At 38.4% G+C, this 19,508-nt stretch overlaps 2 protein-coding genes across 3 annotated transcripts in view; one reads left to right on the top strand and one right to left on the bottom strand.

Moving 5' to 3' along the window:
- Positions 1-831: 831 nt before the first annotated feature.
- Positions 832-19,508, bottom strand: part of LOC139748571 (uncharacterized) — a 19,962-nt gene continuing 1,285 nt past the window's right edge. Inside the window, exons 2-15 of one of the 2 annotated variants that reach the window (XM_071661612.1) lie at positions 18,948-19,164; positions 14,844-14,901; positions 14,317-14,544; positions 11,783-11,954; positions 10,133-10,304; positions 9,358-9,749; positions 8,986-9,069; positions 8,666-8,808; positions 7,977-8,115; positions 7,627-7,778; positions 6,855-6,971; positions 3,933-4,041; positions 3,255-3,397; positions 832-1,244 (exon numbers count right to left, since the gene is read on the bottom strand). In XM_071661612.1, the coding sequence (XP_071517713.1) occupies positions 1,128-1,244; positions 3,255-3,397; positions 3,933-4,041; positions 6,855-6,971; positions 7,627-7,778; positions 7,977-8,115; positions 8,666-8,808; positions 8,986-9,069; positions 9,358-9,749; positions 10,133-10,304; positions 11,783-11,954; positions 14,317-14,544; positions 14,844-14,901; positions 18,948-19,164 (2,243 nt within the window). In that variant the 3' untranslated portion in view covers positions 832-1,127. The remainder of the gene's footprint in view (positions 1,245-3,254; positions 3,398-3,932; positions 4,042-6,854; positions 6,972-7,626; positions 7,779-7,976; positions 8,116-8,665; positions 8,809-8,985; positions 9,070-9,357; positions 9,750-10,132; positions 10,305-11,782; positions 11,955-14,316; positions 14,545-14,843; positions 14,902-18,947; positions 19,165-19,508) is intronic. The other variant, XM_071661613.1, reaches the window with a different exon arrangement.
- Positions 15,379-18,513, top strand: LOC139748572 (uncharacterized). The gene is made up of 2 exons (XM_071661615.1): positions 15,379-15,846; positions 17,201-18,513. The coding sequence occupies exons 1-2, from the start codon at positions 15,678-15,680 to the stop codon at positions 18,244-18,246; spliced, it is 1,215 nt and encodes a 404-aa protein (XP_071517716.1). The 5' UTR covers positions 15,379-15,677; the 3' UTR covers positions 18,247-18,513.

The raw sequence follows: 19,508 nt of genomic DNA, 5'->3' as shown, positions 1-19,508 counted from the left end.
TACCAAGTTTGAAGATTGAGACAATAATCAAGAATAGCGTGAAAAGTGAATTTCTAAATTTTGTCTGAAAATTTTCAATGGATATCTAATACATGGAAACAACAGCTGACAAGCTATAATTCGACAAATACATACTACAGAACTCACGAAAATATTGAATGTTATTTTAGATTTAATAACTATGAGCAGCTAACCATCATTATGCTTAAGTCTGTACCACACATCATACACAAGATATTGCAGTTTTCTTACCTGAAAACGGCTCCTAAAGACATCTTCTCTTGAACACAATGGACTGACATTTCAGTCCGCTCTAGTTCTCTGATATCACTTTCCTTTTCTTGTAGTGTCCTTAAACTGGTTAAAGTACTATCGACCATCAACAACTATCTAAACTTTACACTAATATCAAAATATCACAAATGAAAGTGTCCACACTAGGCCACTCCAACACCATGTTTTAAGTGAGCCTCTACGTGACGGTGTGCAAACCTCGAATGTCTACAAAAGTTGTGTGTAAAAGGACGGTCGGCTTCACCCTCACCTTGTTATAGAAAATGTAATGCTTGCCACTGAATTTATATATATATATATATATATATATATATATATATATATATATATATATATGCAGGTCCTAACGAAAGTACGGAGCTTTCTTATCAATAAACAATAAATAAAGGTGATGATAATGATATACCTCCGTTTTCTAACGATATTTCAGTCTCATCAAATTACAGTTACTTATTTGTGTTGTACAGTGTGCAACTTTCTCACTCGTGAGACCCTATCTTGAAAATTACTACTGTAATAATACACCAGATTTTCCATTTTTCTCTTTATATTTCACAGCAACCTATACAATAATTCGTTTAAATTCCTTGATAAACTTCTGTCCTAGGAATGCTCCTAAACATTCAGGGTTCAATCTTCTAAGGGTTGATGTCTAAAATTCTTCTGTCAAGTTTACTTACGATGTTCATGCTTCATCCAAGTCACATCCATCAAGAATATCTTATATGATGAAAAAAATTCTGGGCAATGAAAGGGTACAGATATATTTCAGGAATACAAATTCTAGGTTATCAAAAAAAGACACGCCTAAATATGAGAATAAGTTGCATGTTTTAACCATACAACCACCAAAGCCTGAACTTTGACATCAGTTCCTCCAAAATCACAGACAACTGATTGAATACTGGACATTCATCCGTAATTCCAGTCATAAGAAATTCCCAGAACCTCTGTAACAGAAAAAGAAATGCACAATTCCAAAATATATTCTGCAAAGATTATAAATATATATATATATATATATATATATATATATATATATATATATATATATATATTTTTTTTTTTTTTTTTTTTTTTTTTTTCATACTATTCGCCATTTCCCGCGATAGCGAGGTAGCGTTAAGAACAGAGGACTGGGCCTTTGAGGGAATACCCTCACCTGGCCCCCCTCTCTGTTCCTTCTTTTGGAAAATTAAAATAAAAAAATGAGAGGGGAGGATTTCCAGCCCCCCGCTCCCTTCCCTTTTAGTCGCCTTCTACGACACGCAGGGAATACGTGGGAAGTATTCTTTCTCCCCTATCCCCCAGGGATATATATATATATATATATATATATATATATATATTTTTTTTTTTTTTTATACTTTGTCGCTGTCTCCCGCGTTTGCGAGGTAGCGCAAGGAAACAGACGAAAGAAATGGCCCAACCCCCCCCATACACATGTACATACACACGTCCACACATGCAAATATACATACCTACACAGCTTTCCATGGTTTACCCCGGACGCTTCACATGCCTTGATTCAATCCACTGACAGCACGTCAACCCCTGTATACCACATCACTCCAATTCGCTCTATTTCTTGCCCTCCTTTCACCCTCCTGCATGTTCAGGCCCCGATCACACAAAATCCTTTTCACTCCATCTTTCCACCTCCAATTTGGTCTCCCTCTTCTCCTCGTTCCCTCCACCTCCGACACATATATCCTCTTGGTCAATCTTTCCTCACTCATTCTCTCCATGTGCCCAAACCATTTCAAAACACCCTCTTCTGCTCTCTCAACCACGCTCTTTTTATTTCCACACATCTCTCTTACCCTTACGTTACTTACTCGATCAAACCACCTCACACCACACATTGTCCTCAAACATCTCATTTCCAGCATATCCATCCTCCTGCGCACAACTCTATCCATAGCCCACGCCTCGCAACCATACAACATTGTTGGAACCACTATTCCTTCAAACATACCCATTTTTGCTTTCCGGGATAATGTTCTCGACTTCCACACATTTTTCAAGGCTCCCAAAATTTTCGCCCCCTCCCCCACCCTATGATCCACTTCCGCTTCCATGGTTCCATCCGCTGACAGATCCACTGATGACAGAGTGGCAGATATAGGGTGTTTGGGTCGAGGTGGTGTGCAAAGTGAGAGGGTTAGGGAAAATGATTTGGTAAACAGAGAAGAGGTAGTAAAAGCTTTGCAGAAGATGAAAGCCGGCAAGGCAGCAGGTTTGGATGGTATTGCAGTGGAATTTATTAAAAAAGGGGGTGACTGTATTGTTGACTGGTTGGTAAGGTTATTTAATGTATGTATGACTCATGGTGAGGTGCCTGAGGATTGGCGGAATGCGTGCATAGTGCCATTGTACAAAGGCAAAGGGGATAAGAGTGAGTGCTCAAATTACAGAGGTATAAGTTTGTTGAGTATTCCTGGTAAATTATATGGGAGGGTACTGATTGAGAGGGTGAAGGCATGTACAGAGCATCAGATTGGGGAAGAGCAGTGTGGTTTCAGAAGTGGTAGAGGATGTGTGGATCAGGTGTTTGCTTTGAAGAATGTATGTGAGAAATACTTAGAAAAGCAAATGGATTTGTATGTAGCATTTATGGATCTGGAGAAGGCATATGATAGAGTTGATAGAGATATATAAATATATATATATATATATATATGCTGACTCTCTTGCAACAAACGGAGGAAACACCTAGTTCAAAAGAACATCAGTAGTAATGACAAGAACACTGAGTTCCTGCACATTAAAATCTAACTCTACCATGACAAATATCTTTACTGCTAAATTAGAAAAAATACTTCAAAAATGTAACCTATTTATTTGACTTTTAAGTACTTATATAACCTATACTCCAAATTTTCTCTATGCAAAATTCAGTATTTCAATTCATACGAACAAAACCTGAAAAAGAAAATATTTCTAGATCTTCCACTAACCTGTGCCACCCTACTCCACTCCTGCAAGCACTCCATGTCTACCACTACACCCTCACCCTCTGGATTCTTTTTCAACACACTCAGTCTCTCTGCTGCTGCCCATACACATGCCCATAATGCTGCCTGATTGGATTCCTCACTTCCTATCAGGATAAAGAATACAGAATTATGATTAGTATATCTTGGCATTAACATTGTTGTTCATTAAGTTCTGGATGACTGTAATCTGTTCAATATTCAATTTCCATACATCACCTATTTCTGAAGATAACTTAGTTAAGTGGAAAACCTGAGAAGGCATCATATTTCAAAACAGTGAATCTGCCTCCAAACAGAGAATTTTCGTCGTGTATATTTCCTGTGCTAATATAATCAATCCCTTGCTGAATGGCAGACAAATTTATAGCAGAAATGTAAGAAGACTACTTATGAACTTAAAATGTGACACCTTACATGGCATGGAACACTTCATCATATAGAGTTTTACCATATCTACAATGAATACCTGAGTTTAAAAAAGGGATTGAGAATAAAAGAGTAAGCATGCAAAGAACATTACACAAAAATGATTTAGATAGTAATAAAACCAGTTTTCAAACATAAAATACTCCTTTTTGCTTTAAACATAAAAATGAAAATCCAGAAAATCATTACTACTGTGTTGTGTATCACTGTTACCGTGGGATGACGAAAGCTGCACTTCACATGCAGCCAGTTCCTCCAGCAATATCTTCCACACATAGTCCAACTCCATGCCATGATTTAGCCACAGCAATACATGCCTCCCCTGAAGGGAGAAAAGATGCAGTAGTACATCAGCTCCCCCTTAATGGTCACTGTTACAAGGCGCTTCTCAGGTGTTTGCAATAATGAGTCCTAGTCAGTCCATAATGTGTTAGTACTCATCAATCTCAGCCTGTCCACAGTGTGCTTGTATCAGATGTTCCATATAATTCCATAATGTGCTTGTTCTCATTATGTAAGACCAGGCAATGATGTGCAAGTGTTCATCATCCTAGACCAACGCAACATGTATTAAAGCTAATCAGTTCAGACTTGTCAACAATGTAATAATGCTTTTCTGTCCAGGCCAGACCATGATGCGCCAGCATTCAATGGTTCAGACCAATCCAATACGTTAAGCTCATCATCCTAGAGCAAAAAAGACTGTTCTAAAAACTATGATGGCCAAACCTATCTTATGTATTCCCAAGTGTGTCTTGTTTATCAAGACACGTTATGCTGGAAACTCAAGATAACAACCTCAAAAAAAGAAAATTTAAGGTGAACCAACATTTATTCAGTGCTATGAAAAAAAATACAGGTTGAACATAAAACCTTTAGCCTTGGGTCCTATCTCAAAATTCCCATGCTTATAACCATGGGAAAATAAAATAAACTACTGTATGTGAAACAAAACAGAAAACCATACTCAACAAACTTTTCAACATAAATACTTTAATTCCTTACATAAAACTCCACCCCTGCAAAAAGTATAATGCTGATATTATTGTGCTGAGGGTCCCTGTCCCCAGTGTTCATGAGGCATCAATGGGTGAGGTGTAGAAATAACAGAGTGCAGGCAAGAAGAGATCCAACTCTACTACCATGACCTGGTGAATGATCTTTGTCTGTAAGATGTTCCTATTGCTACTAACCCTGGGAGAAAAACAGAGGCAGGGCTATGTAATGTCACCATGGCTTTTTAATATATATATGGATGGAGTGATAAGAGAGATGAAAGCAGAACTAGGGAATAAGGGGCTCAGAGATGAAGTATGGCAGTGAGATATGGTGGGTAGCGGCAAGTGTGTTTGCACATGATACTATGTTGTTTGCTAAGAGTCAAGTGGAGCTGCAGAAAGTTGTAAATTTGTTTTATGTGTGTAAGCATTGGCAACTGAAGGTGAATGCAAGTAAAAGTACAGCAATGGTGTTTGAAACAGAGTGAAAGTATAGATTTTGTAAACCATACAGAGTGAAAGAAGAAAATGTACTAAATTGTGCTGTGGATATAAGGGGAAAAGACTGGAAGAAGTGAGGGAATTCAAGTATCTAGCTGCTGTCTTGGGTAAGTGTGGTGATACGGAAGGAGAGATAAAGGAGAGAGCAGTACAGGGTAGAAGTCATTGGGTCCCTTAACAGAATAATGAGGGGAAGAGGTTTAAGCATGGAAGTGAAGAGAGAATTAAGGAACAGCATAGTCCTCCCAACCCTGACCTGTGCAGCCAAAACATGGACATGGAATGAGTCGCAGAAGTCAAGAATCAAGGCTGTGGAAATCAGCTATTTGAGAACAGCATGTGGTGAGACTAGATGGAATGAAGAAAGAAATGAAAGGGTGTATGAGAGATGTGGTATGGCAGGGAATGCAAAGGGAGTGAACTGTGGAGTGGGAGAATGGGTGAAACATAATAATTTGAGGTGATTTGGGTATGTAGAAAGAATGCAAGGCTGGTAGTATACGAGGAGAGTATAAGATATTACAATTAAAAGGTTGGTGTGAGTGGAGGACCACCTGTGACATGGGCAAATAGGGTGGAGAAATACAGGAGGGAGAGAAATAGTGAAAGAATGTGTAGAATGGTATATGCGAGAAAGGCATGTAAGGTCAGAAGTGGAGACTCTTTTGCTGTTGCCCCCACTTGATGGGAGTTTCCACAGGGAATGGGCATTAGAGATATAGATACATAGATATAGAAGAAAGAGGGGGAGAGTGAGTCTATTCACTGAAAATAGAAACACTTAAGATACATGATGTCCCGAAACTACAATCCAAGTACATAACAGAAGCATGAATGATATGGTGAGTGGAAAAGCTTCAAAAATTAATAAAAATCCAACATATTCCAGGGATACAAGAAGAACAGAGTTGACCTGACTGTCCTGCAGTTGGCCAGTGGGTTGATAATGTTATCGCCAGCTGGGGGTTGCTGATTGGCAGATGGCTGCCCTGGAGTGAGCTAGACTACTACTGCTGAAGGAGTGGTTAGTAAAGGGTAAAAGGCTTTTATTCTGCCAGAAGGCTAAGGAACAGAAGAAACTAACCTCAGTGGATCACAAGCTATCTAAACTCATGGGACAGACTGACCTTAGAAGGAAACAAACAGTAACACTTACAAAAACTAATTTTAACAAAAATCCATCAACAGGCATATTTATTGAACTAAAAGCAAGAGAGTTAGTCTTTGTAATACCAATGCTCTCAAATTAAAATTAAAATTGAAAATAACTGAACCAAAAAGTGTTTGCATTATTGTACTTATGGGTTACATTTGCATATACTGTATAATAATCAAGAAAAAAATATATGATGTTAAAGAACTAAGATGATGTGCAACTTACCCAGAACAATTTACATCAGATGGTACAGTACCAGATGTAATGATGTAATATTATTAGCTTGCACCAATTTATCAGCTTTTAAGATTTTCATAGACATTTTTCTTTTTTCACAAGCATGTTAAAATACTTGAACCCTTACAAATCACAAGAGTATCCTAAATTAGAGAAACAAGTTTTGGAAAAAGAAAAAGAAATGAAATAAGATGTTCAATGACTAATGTACATTCATAATAAACCAGAGAACTATCTACTGACCTGCTCAACTAAAGTGGCCCAGAGGTGATCGAGATTCTGACCCAGGAGGTCCTCCAAGAATTGCCTAATAGGGTGACGGACCAGACTGTCATCACACATCCAAGGGTGGGATGCTGCCTGTCAGGCAAACACATTCAGTATAAAAACAAAATTCATTCATGACTATAATTCACTCCAAAAATATTAAATCTGTTCTGTGTTATCACAACAAACACCCAACAAGCAGTTGCACAACATATCCCAAAGAGGTGTGAAAGTCCTCTCACATGCAGATAACCTTACAATCCCTTAAAAAGCATCCTGACACTAACCAAGCAACAACAAACATGCAATTCTATATCATTCAGTTAGCTGGAAATCCTCCCCTCCTGTTTTACTTTTCCAAAAGAAGGAACGGATAGGTGGGCCAAGTAAGGATTTTTCCTCTAACGTTCAGTCATCTGTTCTTGACGCTACTTCACTAACATGGGAAATGCAGTCTTGGAGCTGCAGGAGCCCCTGGAAAATGGGACCTTTCAGAAAGAGGTCTGGGGACAATTATACACCTACAAAAGAGAGGCAAATGTTTTGGGAGAAGCTAAGTGATAATGTCAGCAGTTTTGATGGAGGGGATGGGGTGTTAGAGATGGGTGATTTAATGCAAAAGTGGTTAATATGGTAGTTAGGGGTATAATTGGGGGCACTGGGTATTCAGCGACATGAATTTTTTGTTTGTATAACTTGTGATAAAGCCAAAAATAGTACCTTGACTGATATACAGTCGGAATCATACCTGTGAAAGGAGTGTGGTGGCAACAGTGTACAAATGAGTGGTCTTCTCAGCATCTAGAGTCCAGGTGAATGTCAAACCTCCCTGATTCTTCTTTGCTGCCACCTCCAACAACACTCTATCATCTTCACCCCTAAACTCATCTACTTCCTTCACTATCATACAATAAGACAGAGTAATGTGAATGTTCTCTTAACAGATATGGATGAGTGGAAAACAGAAATTGAATTATTCCAGTATTTCAGCTAAAGAAAGCTAGAATATGCTAAAGATAACAGTATATTTGGAAGGCTAGACATCTCTTAATACCCAGTCATCTAATCAACACAAGTCCATGGTATAGTATCTTTTACCTTGCAGGATGTAATGACTGTTGTATATATTGACAGAGGCAGTGAGTGCAGTGGCCAGGGTGGGACATCTCACCAGTACAAGAAACCTGCTAAAGTTGCGGAAGTCCAAAACAAGGTGAGTGCTGGGTAGAGGTGCTGCCTAGACCATTGCACGAGAAAAGCCATGAGAGAAAGTTCACCCATTAAAAACTGGTCTTTCATCATACATCAGTAGTTACACAGAGGAATACAATTTCAAACAATTCTACTGGCAACAGGCACTCTAATACATGTGTACTAAATGAGCTGGGTTTTCCAATGTTCTAAGTTCCAAACCTTCCAAATTTTCAATTTTTTAAACTGTTGAAATATGTGAAATACTTAGAGTGTACTGTCAATTCATACAGAAAAAGAACTTTCATATATCTAATATAATACACTTATTGTTTGCAATGATATATTGTACAAAACAGATTCAGCTTCATAAACTTCACACTTCTTAAAATTCTGCTTTTCAACAGCACCATAACTATACTGTATATTGTATGGAAAGCACTTCATGCTCCCTTAGTCATGCTGCACGAATATGAACCTCCCTTCTCCTTGTAAGCCTCCTCTCTATAAGACATGCCTACAAATGTGTATTCAACTGGAAGGTAAAACAGCTCTGTAAAAGATTAAAATATAAAAATCGTTTTTGCTTTTCTAACCTGGTCTAGGGAGAAAGAAAAAATCTTCTGGTACCACTGAAGAGGTGAGACACCCCATTCCCCCTTTACCACCATGTTGCCCCAAGCCCACTGGCTCACCACATACTCCCATCCAGAGAAATCCTTTGAGAAGTTGAATATCTCTGAAAGTGTGTGAAAAGAAAAAGATTTAATTCACACATCTCCACACCACTGGATGCTCAAGACTGATTCCAGAGAGATTATTACTTCTTTATACTGGAACTCAAGTTAATAAATTCATAGCTATTCATGTGGAACTGTCCATGAAACACATAACCTGAAAACCCCACTGTACTTACGATTAAGAGACCAGCTGAGCACAGGACAAAATGGGGAGTAAGCATCCTGATGAATCCTTACTATATGATGTTCTGTAGTTGTGGCTGCAAAAATACAGTATATGAAGTTAGCTATGGTAATTATGGCATTCAAAGTTGTATATGAAAAGATCTCTGAGGAAAAGGTCAGAGAGAGAGAGAGAGAGAGAGAGAGAGAGAGAGAGAGAGAGAGAGAGAGAGAGAGAGAGAGAGAGAGAGAGAGACAGAGAGAGAGAGAGACAGAGCAAGAGAGAGAGAGAGAGAGAGAGAGAGACTAGGTCTGATGAGGGAATGCTTTCAGATACCTTAAAGCCACAAAATTCATTACAAGAAATGATGAATCATATCCCATACCGTCGATGGTCAAGTTGCTTTTTAAGTTGAACATATCACTGGCAACCACTTGTCTGACCTCCTGCACCCTCCTTGCTGACTTTGGATTTCTTTTCGTTGTAGTGCCTGGTGAGGCTTTCGACTCTGGTTCTATGAATGCTGGACAAACTTCTGAGTTGCCTTCTGAAATGCCAGTTCCATTCTCATTGTGACTACCACAGGAATCGTCAGTTTCATTGTCAAGTATTGCAGTCACTTCCCAGCTGAAGAACTTAATTGTAGCTTCTGTTGCTGAGTTCCTTATCTCTGCTGTGATGTCAACATACTGATTGGTCTGGTTCCTCTTTGTGCTCACCTCAGCTTCTATAAGCAGCTGAAGGACTGGAAACTGAAGCAAGACCTGTTGCCATCCTCTGCGTAATGAGAAGTATATAAATATTGTGGATCGTGAGGATGCAGCCAGGGGTATGGGGCAAACGAATCTCATTAATCTGCTCAATACACACAGGTAGGGTGTTTTTCAGTGGAAATCAATGTAACCCTAACTGACTCTCCAAACTAACTTATACCAAAGAATGGAACTACCATTCTTTTTAGTTTAAAAAGACACTGTGCTAGTAAATAAATAATGAACTTGAAAGGGTTTAACATTTAAGTAAAAGTAACTTGAGTCTTCAAATCATGTAAAATATTGCAAATTATAATCATTTCATGAGCTGGTTACTTCTGCAATAGGACTATGATTAGATGGGCTACATTGTTATTGAATAAACAAGACATGAGGGCAATGACTTACTTGTGATGAGAGCTGCTGTGGAATGTGAAGTTGAGCAGGTTTTGTAGCTTGCCACCCAACTGCAAGTCCAAAGTGAATCTGGTGAGCCTAGTTTGATGGTCTACTGTCACCGAGCTTTGTCTAGCAAGAACCTCAACAATTCCATCATCCTTCATTGTTGTACCTGCTGATGCTGCTCACCACATAAGGCAACAGATAACTCTTATTTCTCTTTCTCTCTTTCATTTGCTTTTCTGTAAATCATCTGCCTATGCTACAAGAATGTGCTGCTAATAGATAAATAAGTTCAAGCTTTCCTACTAGCTTATGTAATGTCGCCTTTCCAAGAGTAGCTACAATATGTGAATACTGATACAGAAAAATAAACTAAAAAAATTATAGAAGATATATGAATTGTTTACACCTTTGAACAATTTTAAGAAATTTCATTGTTATTACCCCATCCACTTTAAATCACCAGCAACATGGACTAAAAGCAAGAAACATGATAAAATGTAAATCATTCTTGATCATATATTTTTGTTCCGTTGAATTTTCTCTTACTTATATGTCAAAGGTTCTACTGACAGACAAAGGTCCTCATCAGTGCCAACTGCTAGATGGATAGAAAAGTAAGGATAAAGGAGGAAAAATAATCTGAGTATTAGAGGTGGAAACCCTGCCTCTTAAATGAAAGCAAGTCATAACCTTTTGGAAAGGCATGAGAAGGTAAAGAGTTTCAAAGTTTTGTGATGCAAAGAAAGAAATAGTCATCACAACAGCCCACCCTTAAGTTGCCAATAACCACACAGTACACATTCCATATGATGCAGTAGCTTGACCAGTAATGTATGAGATAGTTAATGGCAGGGGCACATAGGCAGCCAATTCTTGAAAGCAGAAACTACAGTAATACTGACAGAAAGGGAAAGAGAACAAACACTACAGCATAAAGTAAGTGGGTCAAGTTTTGAGGTCAGACTGGTAGAGGTAAACAGCCACACTGTTTTAAACTCAACTTTACCTAGTATGTATGTAGAGTTAAAACCCCCCAGATGTGAATGCAATGTTCCATACAAAGACAAATCAATCAATTTGTATAATCAAGCAACTATTCTGAGGAGGTAATGTGAGGTTTCCTGAGACAGATGAGATGTTGTGGTACTGAGTGGTAGAATTATATAGCCAATAAAAGAGACAAGAAAGTTATGAGAGGTTTCAAAAATAGAGATGGGCAGAAACTGGGTACCAGAGGTGTTAAACTTCACAAAGTTGTGTCTGTTCCATAGGGAAGTCCTGTCTAAATCTAAATTTACAAGAGACAGATGTGACATGATACAGATTGAGTTAGGCAAAATGGAGCAGTTTGTGAAAAGAGTAAAGGAATACAGTGTAGTTTTCAGAATAAGTTGTGAATTTGATTTCCTGCTGATAATCCTATGGGACACTACTGTTGACAGGAAAAGAGGTAGAGTTTGATCCACCAACAATAAGGAGACGGATCAGCCAAACAGAACAAGGTAAGAAAGAACAGCTGAAAGAAGGGAACTTGGAGATCAGAGAGTTGAATTACAGAGAAAGGCTAGAGGCCATATATTTGTCCACCTTGGTAAAAATAAGAGTAACCGGTAACCTACCCATATATGAGTACAATACGACTGCAATATTCACCTTGCCATCTGCGTTGTGAGTTGAAGGAATGACCACCAGCAGGATCATCCCAACTCTGTACACATAAGGACCACCAGTAGACATCATCACTGTTTATGTTAGGCTCACTCACTTTGCCCTCAACACCCGAAGACAAAATCAGGTTGAACTTAGGTGAAGTTAAGATCACACTCTGTAAGTGTACGTTACGTTTTGAAGATATTTTGCGAAATCAATCGAAAACTTAAGGTCACTGTAACACAGAATTATGATGAAATCATGTGTGCTTTAAGAAAAGGAATAAAGGTGATGCTACTAAATGCATGATCTTGTACAACACTGCCTCAAATTGCTTCTTACTGTTAACACAAAAATAAATGATGCAAGAGTAAAAATGCTCCTACTCTTTTATTTTTTTATTATACTTTGTCGCTGTCTCCCGCGTTTGCGAGGTAGCGCAGGGAAACAGACGAAAGAAATGGCCCAACCTCCCCCCATACACATGTATATACATACGTCCACACACGCAAATATACATACCTACACGCTAGCTTACCATGGTTTACCCCAGACGCTTCACATGCCTTGATTCAATCCACTGACAGCACGTCAACCCCGGTATACCACATCGCTCCAATTCACTCTATTCCTTGCCCTCCTTTCACCCTCCTGCATGTTCAGGCCCCGATCACACAAAATCTTTTTCACTCCATCTTTCCACCTCCAATTTGGTCTCCCTCTTCTCCTCGTTCCCTCCACCTCCGACACATATATCCTCTTGGTCAGTCTTTCCTCACTCATTCTCTCCATGTGCCCAAACCACTTCAAAACACCCTCTTCTGCTCTCTCAACCACGCTCTTTTTATTTCCACACATCTCTCTTACCCTTACGTTACTCACTCGATCAAACCACCTCACACCACACATTGTCCTCAAACATCTCATTTCCAGCACATCCATCCTCCTGCGCACAACTCTATCCGTAGCCCACGCCTCGCAACCATACAACATTGTTGGAACCACTATTCCTTCAAACATACCCATTTTTGCTTTCCGAGATAATGTTCTCGACTTCCACACATTTTTCAAGGCCCCCAGAATTTTCGCCCCCTCCCCCACCCTATGATCCACTTCCGCTTCCATGGTTCCATCCGCTGCCAGATCCACTCCCAGATATCTAAAACACTTCACTTCCTCCAGTTTTTCTCCATTCAAACTCACCTCCCGATTGACTTGACCCTCAACCCTACTGTACCTAATGACCTTGCTCTTATTCACATTTACTCTTAACTTTCTTCTTCCACACACTTTACCAAACTCAGTCACCAGCTTCTGCAATTTCTCACATGAATCAGCCACCAGCGCTGTATCATCAGCGAACAACAACTGACTCACTTCCCACTCTACTCCTACTCTTACAAAAAGAAAAAATTACCATATTAAACTAAGCATGTAGCAAATTAACATGCTTAAAAACAATATCTATGCTAATATTCCAATAATTCCCGAATCTTAAGTTCCAAATAGATAAGTTATATCTCATAAGTACACATCAAAGACAATTAGCATTACAATCTTACTGCTCTTGTGGATGGGAAGGTAGTACAACTGTACCACAACTATAGCTATGGGCAATGGCGAGGAGGGTATTGCAGCACTTCCATCAAAGTGCAGTGGTGGGAACTTTAACACTCTAATAAAGGGAAGAGTAACATTATCTTTGGGCCTAATATCAGAGAGGATAGCATTAAACCTTGCCTAAGTGCAGAGGTGGGATATGTAAAACTTCACCTGAGTAAGGGTTACTTAACATTGTAACAAGGACTAGAGGTACTGGTATCAAGGTAATGCTATGATTGTGTATAAGATTAAGGCTGGAAAGCATATATCAATATACTTCTGAGACTCAATACCTCCAATGAAGTAGGTGATGTGGTGGAAGAGCTATCAGTAATCTTGTGTCTAAAGTATAACAATGGGGAGAGTAATTCTAAATTTGTTACTGAGTTATTTGTTGGAAGGAAAATATTGCACCCATATCTAGGTGGAGTGATAGGGAAGGTAACATTGTACCTGCATTTAGCTATTTGAAATTACCTCTTTGGACAGTTTGAGAAGAGAGTCCCATATTTGCAGGGCCCCATCTCTTGAACTGTTTTTATTATCTGCAGTCAGTAGGTAAAGTTGCAGGGATTATAACTTTACACCTGTATTATGGTATAGTAGTGGGGAGAGGAAAACCATACTTGTGTCCGGGTGTACCTGCAGGGAAAGCAACACTAAATGTGTGGTATTGTTTTATAGGTGGTAATAGTAAAACTATATCTACATGCAACAGTCAAAAGAGTAACAGGTGTCTAGTGCTATCTACCCGTTTGTACTGGTGTGGAGGTATAGAAAGTAAATTTTTTTCCGTGCTTGGGTGAACAGCAGTAACATCATAAAAGATTCAACTGTGGCTAGATATAGTGGTGAGAAGACAAGACAAACCCTACGCACTTATGTTTCGTTGTAACAATAAAGAACCACACATGCCGACTACACCAAAGACTCACCTTAGCTACACCATCCCACAGCACCCTTAGATGTTCATTGCCATGTTGAGTCTTGAATGTGAAGAGGAGGTGTTTGTGAGGGAGAGTATGTTCAGGCCCTGAGGACCATCCTTCTCTAACGGAAGCCTTCACCTTGGGGGTTGAGGACCATGCTCCAGTCAGTGTGGCCTGCACTGCACGCCCAAAGTAGCTAGAATTGACACGTGTGGTACACTCTTGTGGGCTCCTCTGTAGTAGGGTGAGCACAGCATTGATCAGTGATGAGAAAACTTGAATCTCTTTTTTTTGCATACTTCTAGAAAACATGATCTAACATTATTATGTTAAAGTAGCTATTCATTTAGATGCAAACTCAAGGAATCCTATGAAAATTTACTCAGTAACAAAAATGTCAGTGAATCAAGAAAATACAGTATTTCAGCTACGACGGTATGTCTTTACAAATTAACCATGGACGAAAAATGAAAAGTAAAAGTTAAGAGAGTTTCATCTACCCAAGACCCAGTGGCAGGATGACCCTGACTGACCTGGAGTGTGAAGGTGAATGTGACAAGTGAGGACGAGTGGTGACACCTGGCCGGCGCTCTGCAATAAAAAGGGGTCAAATAGCTCTTGTGGCCGGCTGGCTATTGTGTTAACCTACTGATAAGGATCTGGCCTTGATGACTGACATCTCTCTCTTCCTATAACACAAGTATATACATATTTTCTGTGAGTGTGTGTGTGTGTGTGTGTGTGTGTGTGTAAGTACTTATTTGTGATGCAAGGGAACTGAGTTTCACACAGGTGGAGCTCCACCTTTTGAACTATCTCAACGCCGTCAAACATCTTAAAATTTAGTTCATTTCATATACCATGACACCATCGTTATCTTTTGATTCCCTAGTTTTTATTCCTCCTATAATGACACAATCTTGTAGTATGCTCATCCTTATGGATGCAATTTCTTTTTTTTTAATCAAAGATCTCTTAAGTCTTTACTTTCAACCATAAGGGAAAGAGATGGGATACCCTAAGCTTCCCGTTTTCTATATATAGTGCCCTCTGTTGGCCACTGACAGAACTACATAACGTACACAAATACATCATGAGTGCCAGCTGATTCGGGTCACTTGAGCGAGTGTTAAACCAAACTTGTCAGGTTATTTTGCTCATATAAATATATCTCAATAATAAAGTTTTGATGAATCAAGAGGTAAACTATGAGTAAAGGTAATATTTAAAACATTCACATGAAATACAAATATTTACGACGATCCGCTTCTGACTCGCGGGCCATAGTAGATTTACTGTAAGCTGATCATTCTAATCATCAGAATCAGGTGTTGTCATAGTCTTAAGATCATATCTAGTACATTACAATGGACACAAGGATGTTCTGTCGTAAAATCAGTACCCAAGACATCACTATTCAAGCCATACCATGTGCAAATGAAATAGACATTTTTTCAAGTGATGATGAAGACGACATTTTTCTGCTCACTAATACCTCGCCGGAATTTGCTTCTGATGCTGTGAATGCGGATTCAGGTAGGAGAGAAATACTAATCCACCACTATACAATCAAACAGGCTAATACAGCTTAGATATGATTAGTAAAACACCAGTTTAAGGGCTCCACAAAAAGTAACTATTGGCTTTGGATGAAAAGCATATCATTTGACTCATCATATGTAGTAAGATATATATATATATATATATATATATATATATATATATATATATAAACCAGGGAAGCATGATCTGCTGCATTAATTTTTCCCAATGAAAAGTTAGATGAATCTCTTTGCTCAACTAGAGTTCCTACAGCAATATAGCTGTATTTCTCTAACCATACTGCAATCCTCTTGGATTTTTATGGATCAAAAGCATAAAAAAAAAGCACTTCTAGTAGCAAGGAAATGTAGACTCCATTGGAGTTGAGTTCTTTGACAACAATTCTTTCAGTAATACAACCTTGCCACAGTGACTCTTCACTTGAGGTGTACCCTCATGAAGGCAGAGTTCACTATATCTAAGTATGGGCATCGGGTTTTGTGCTTGTTTCAAAATTCTGAAGTAATTTTTTTTTCACTGTCATATGAATATTTTTGAAATTATATGGTTAATTACATCTTTTACAGAACTTGAAAAATGTAAGAGTCACAGGGTTGGAAAGGATCCTAACTGAGATTGTAAGGGCAGAGATCACTGGGTTGACATGTCACCATTTCATTCATTTGTGGTTTTTACTGAAAGCATTTTGTGTGTCTTATGTATGTAATAAAGTAAAATACATTTGCATACATGATATCAATCACTGTATCATCATTCAACTATAATCTTAATACTATTACAGATGGGCTGAGATCAGTAAGGATGATATATTAATAAAGTGTACTATGATACCACAACAAATAGCAAAATGGACACATGTGAAACAAGTTGAGTTTGTGATAATACAAGCAAATATCACTTGTTTCTTTATATTTTATGATGTTCTGCCATTTCAAAAGGGTGAAATGATTTTTCACTTTCCTTTTCAATTTTGGTATGAGCAAGGGCACTAAGGTGAAGTAAATATTTTTTATTTCATTGACTGAGAAACCTACTATTTTTTTTTACCAAACTATGTCCTGCTATCTACTTTCAACAAAAGTCAGGCAATTTGGATGGCATATACTGTGTTATTCTAGTATATTTCGGCATACCATGTATTTAGGTATATTTTGGGATTTTGTCATCCCAGGTCAGGTCTCCAAGTATCTGATTGGTGGTACTGACCCTTCAGTTTGCTCAGTTGGTCACAGAGGAGCATGTCTTGGAGTGTATTTTGCTTCTTGTACTGTACAATATTTCATCTCTATTTATGGATACAGTGTTGCATTATTTTTGTTTTATACAGGTGATGAAGCCCTGCAGAATTGTGAAGCATCCATGTCATCCCATCCTCCACCAATGGAAAAAGAAGCTCTCTGGAAAATCATTGAGCTGGACACTGGTGCTAAGGAAATTCCTGAGCGAACTCCAATACAGTATTTTAAGAATTTTTTTGATGATGATCTTTTAAACTTTATTGTTGACCAATCAAATTTTTATGCAATACAAAGAAACCCTGCAACTCCACTAGATCTTACTCAAGAAGAATTAGAACAATTTTTAGGTACTGTATTGTTTACTTTAGTATTTCCACTGCCAAGAAGTCGTATGTACTGGCAAACCTCTAGCAGAGTTGCACACATTTCTGATATATTTACTTGGAGGAGATGGGAAGCAATTAAAAACTTCATCCACTTCAATGATGACTCAAAAGTGCCCCCCAAAACAAAAAAGCAAAGAGATAAACTGTTCAAAATTAGACCATTCATTAATAACTTGCTTTGTAAGTTTTGGAAAATTCCCCAAGAACAAATGTTATATATAGATGAACAAATTGTACCATTCAAAGGTATTTCCACTCTGAAGCAGTATAATTCAAAGAAACCTCATAAACAGGAATATAAAATGAACTCAAAAAAGTTTTACCACAGATTATTTTTTCATTTTATAGATATGGTAACTGTAAATTGTTGGATGTTATACAGACAAGATGCACAGAGTCTTGAGGTACCAAAAGTAAGGCAATATGATTTAGTGGGGTTCAAAACTGAAATTGCAATGTCACTCATAAGACAAAATAAAGATACTGCCAAAAGAAGGGAACGACCAAGTTCAGGGACAGACAGCATTGAGACAGAAATTGTAGCAAAGAAGAGGAGAGGCTCAGCTGCACCAACTCCAGCAAAAGATATGAGGAAAGATAAGTATGCACACTGGCCACAACCAAGTGATCGGCAAAGATGCAAGTTACCAGGGTGCAAGAAAAAATCAACCATGAAATGCAAAAAATGTGATGTTCACTTGTGCCTAAACAAAAGTTCAAACTGTTTTTATGACTTTCACACAAAATAATCCACATATCTTTAAAATTTCCTGATTATGGTACAAGTCAAACTAATTTTATTTTTCTAAACAGTGTAAGGAAAGTTTTAAATTGATAATACATTCTTTTCTTTTCATCTACTTGGATAATTTCTTTTATCTTCACTACAAATCTTCTTTTAATTTATTAAATGGAACTTTAGACCAGTGTGCCGTATTTGGCACAATCAAATTTTTGAAAGAATTTAGCTTTTAATGTTTTGTATCCAGAATATTAAATAAACGTTATAAGATTAACACGATTTTTTAATCACTTCTGCTTTTAGTCCAAAAGGGGTTGTGCTCAGGTGACCCCTTACTCTTCTCTCTTCAATAATGGGCAAATTTAAGGCCTCCAACTATCCCCCTGCAACTATTATAGTATTAGAGTAGTGGATTAATAAAAAAAAAAAAATGACAGGACATGGTTAAGCAGACAGCATACATAAATTTACCAAACTACAACATAGAATGTTCAAGAGCGGGGACCCCACGAGTGTAAAACTGCTTCCCATGCAATACAAATGGATAATTTTCAGTATGTATTAACATCACCCAGGTGGTCAGTACACTGAACCCAACCCTTGATGATCAGTAAACATTTACACTTGTGCTACATAAGAATACACACACACAAACAAAATACTAGTGAAAAATATAATTTAGAATAAAAATAAAACCCTTCAGCATACCTTAGGAGAAGCTGAGTTGTTTGACCCTCATGTTCGTATATTGTCTCCAACCGAAAGTATGAGACCACGGGTGTGTGGTTGTTGGGGTAGTCTTTCACACGGCAGAAGTTGACAGGAATGTCATCCTCAGGTGTGTGAACTGCAGAGACGGTCTCGGGCATGGTAGAGTCTGGCGTGGTAAAAACTCTTACAACTGCCGTCACAAGTACGATGGCTACTGGAAGAAAAAAAATGTCTTATTTTTATTCGATTTTCATGCGTGAAGTTGCTGTTATATGAAAATATGCCCCTTTAAGTCCTCTGTTCTTAACACTACCTCGCTGACGTGGGCAAAGGCGAATATGTATGAAAAAATATACCTTTCTTTCATATGTAGTCGCCATTTCCTGCGTTAGCGACGCAGCGTCAAGAACAGATGACTGAGCCTTAAAGGGAAAAATTCCCCCCCCCCCCTCCCTTTTTTGGTGGGGTAAATCAAGAGGGGAGGACTTCCAGCCCCTGCTCCCACAGCTTTTAGCCCCCTTCTAGGACACGCAGGTAATACATGGGAAGTATTCTTTC

The sequence above is a fragment of the Panulirus ornatus genome, chromosome 5 (genome assembly GCF_036320965.1).
Source record: "Panulirus ornatus isolate Po-2019 chromosome 5, ASM3632096v1, whole genome shotgun sequence".
NCBI classification, from domain to species: domain Eukaryota; kingdom Metazoa; phylum Arthropoda; class Malacostraca; order Decapoda; family Palinuridae; genus Panulirus; species Panulirus ornatus.
The sequence above is the reverse complement of the archived record's forward strand: the minus strand, read 5'-3'. Positions and strand labels throughout refer to the sequence as shown.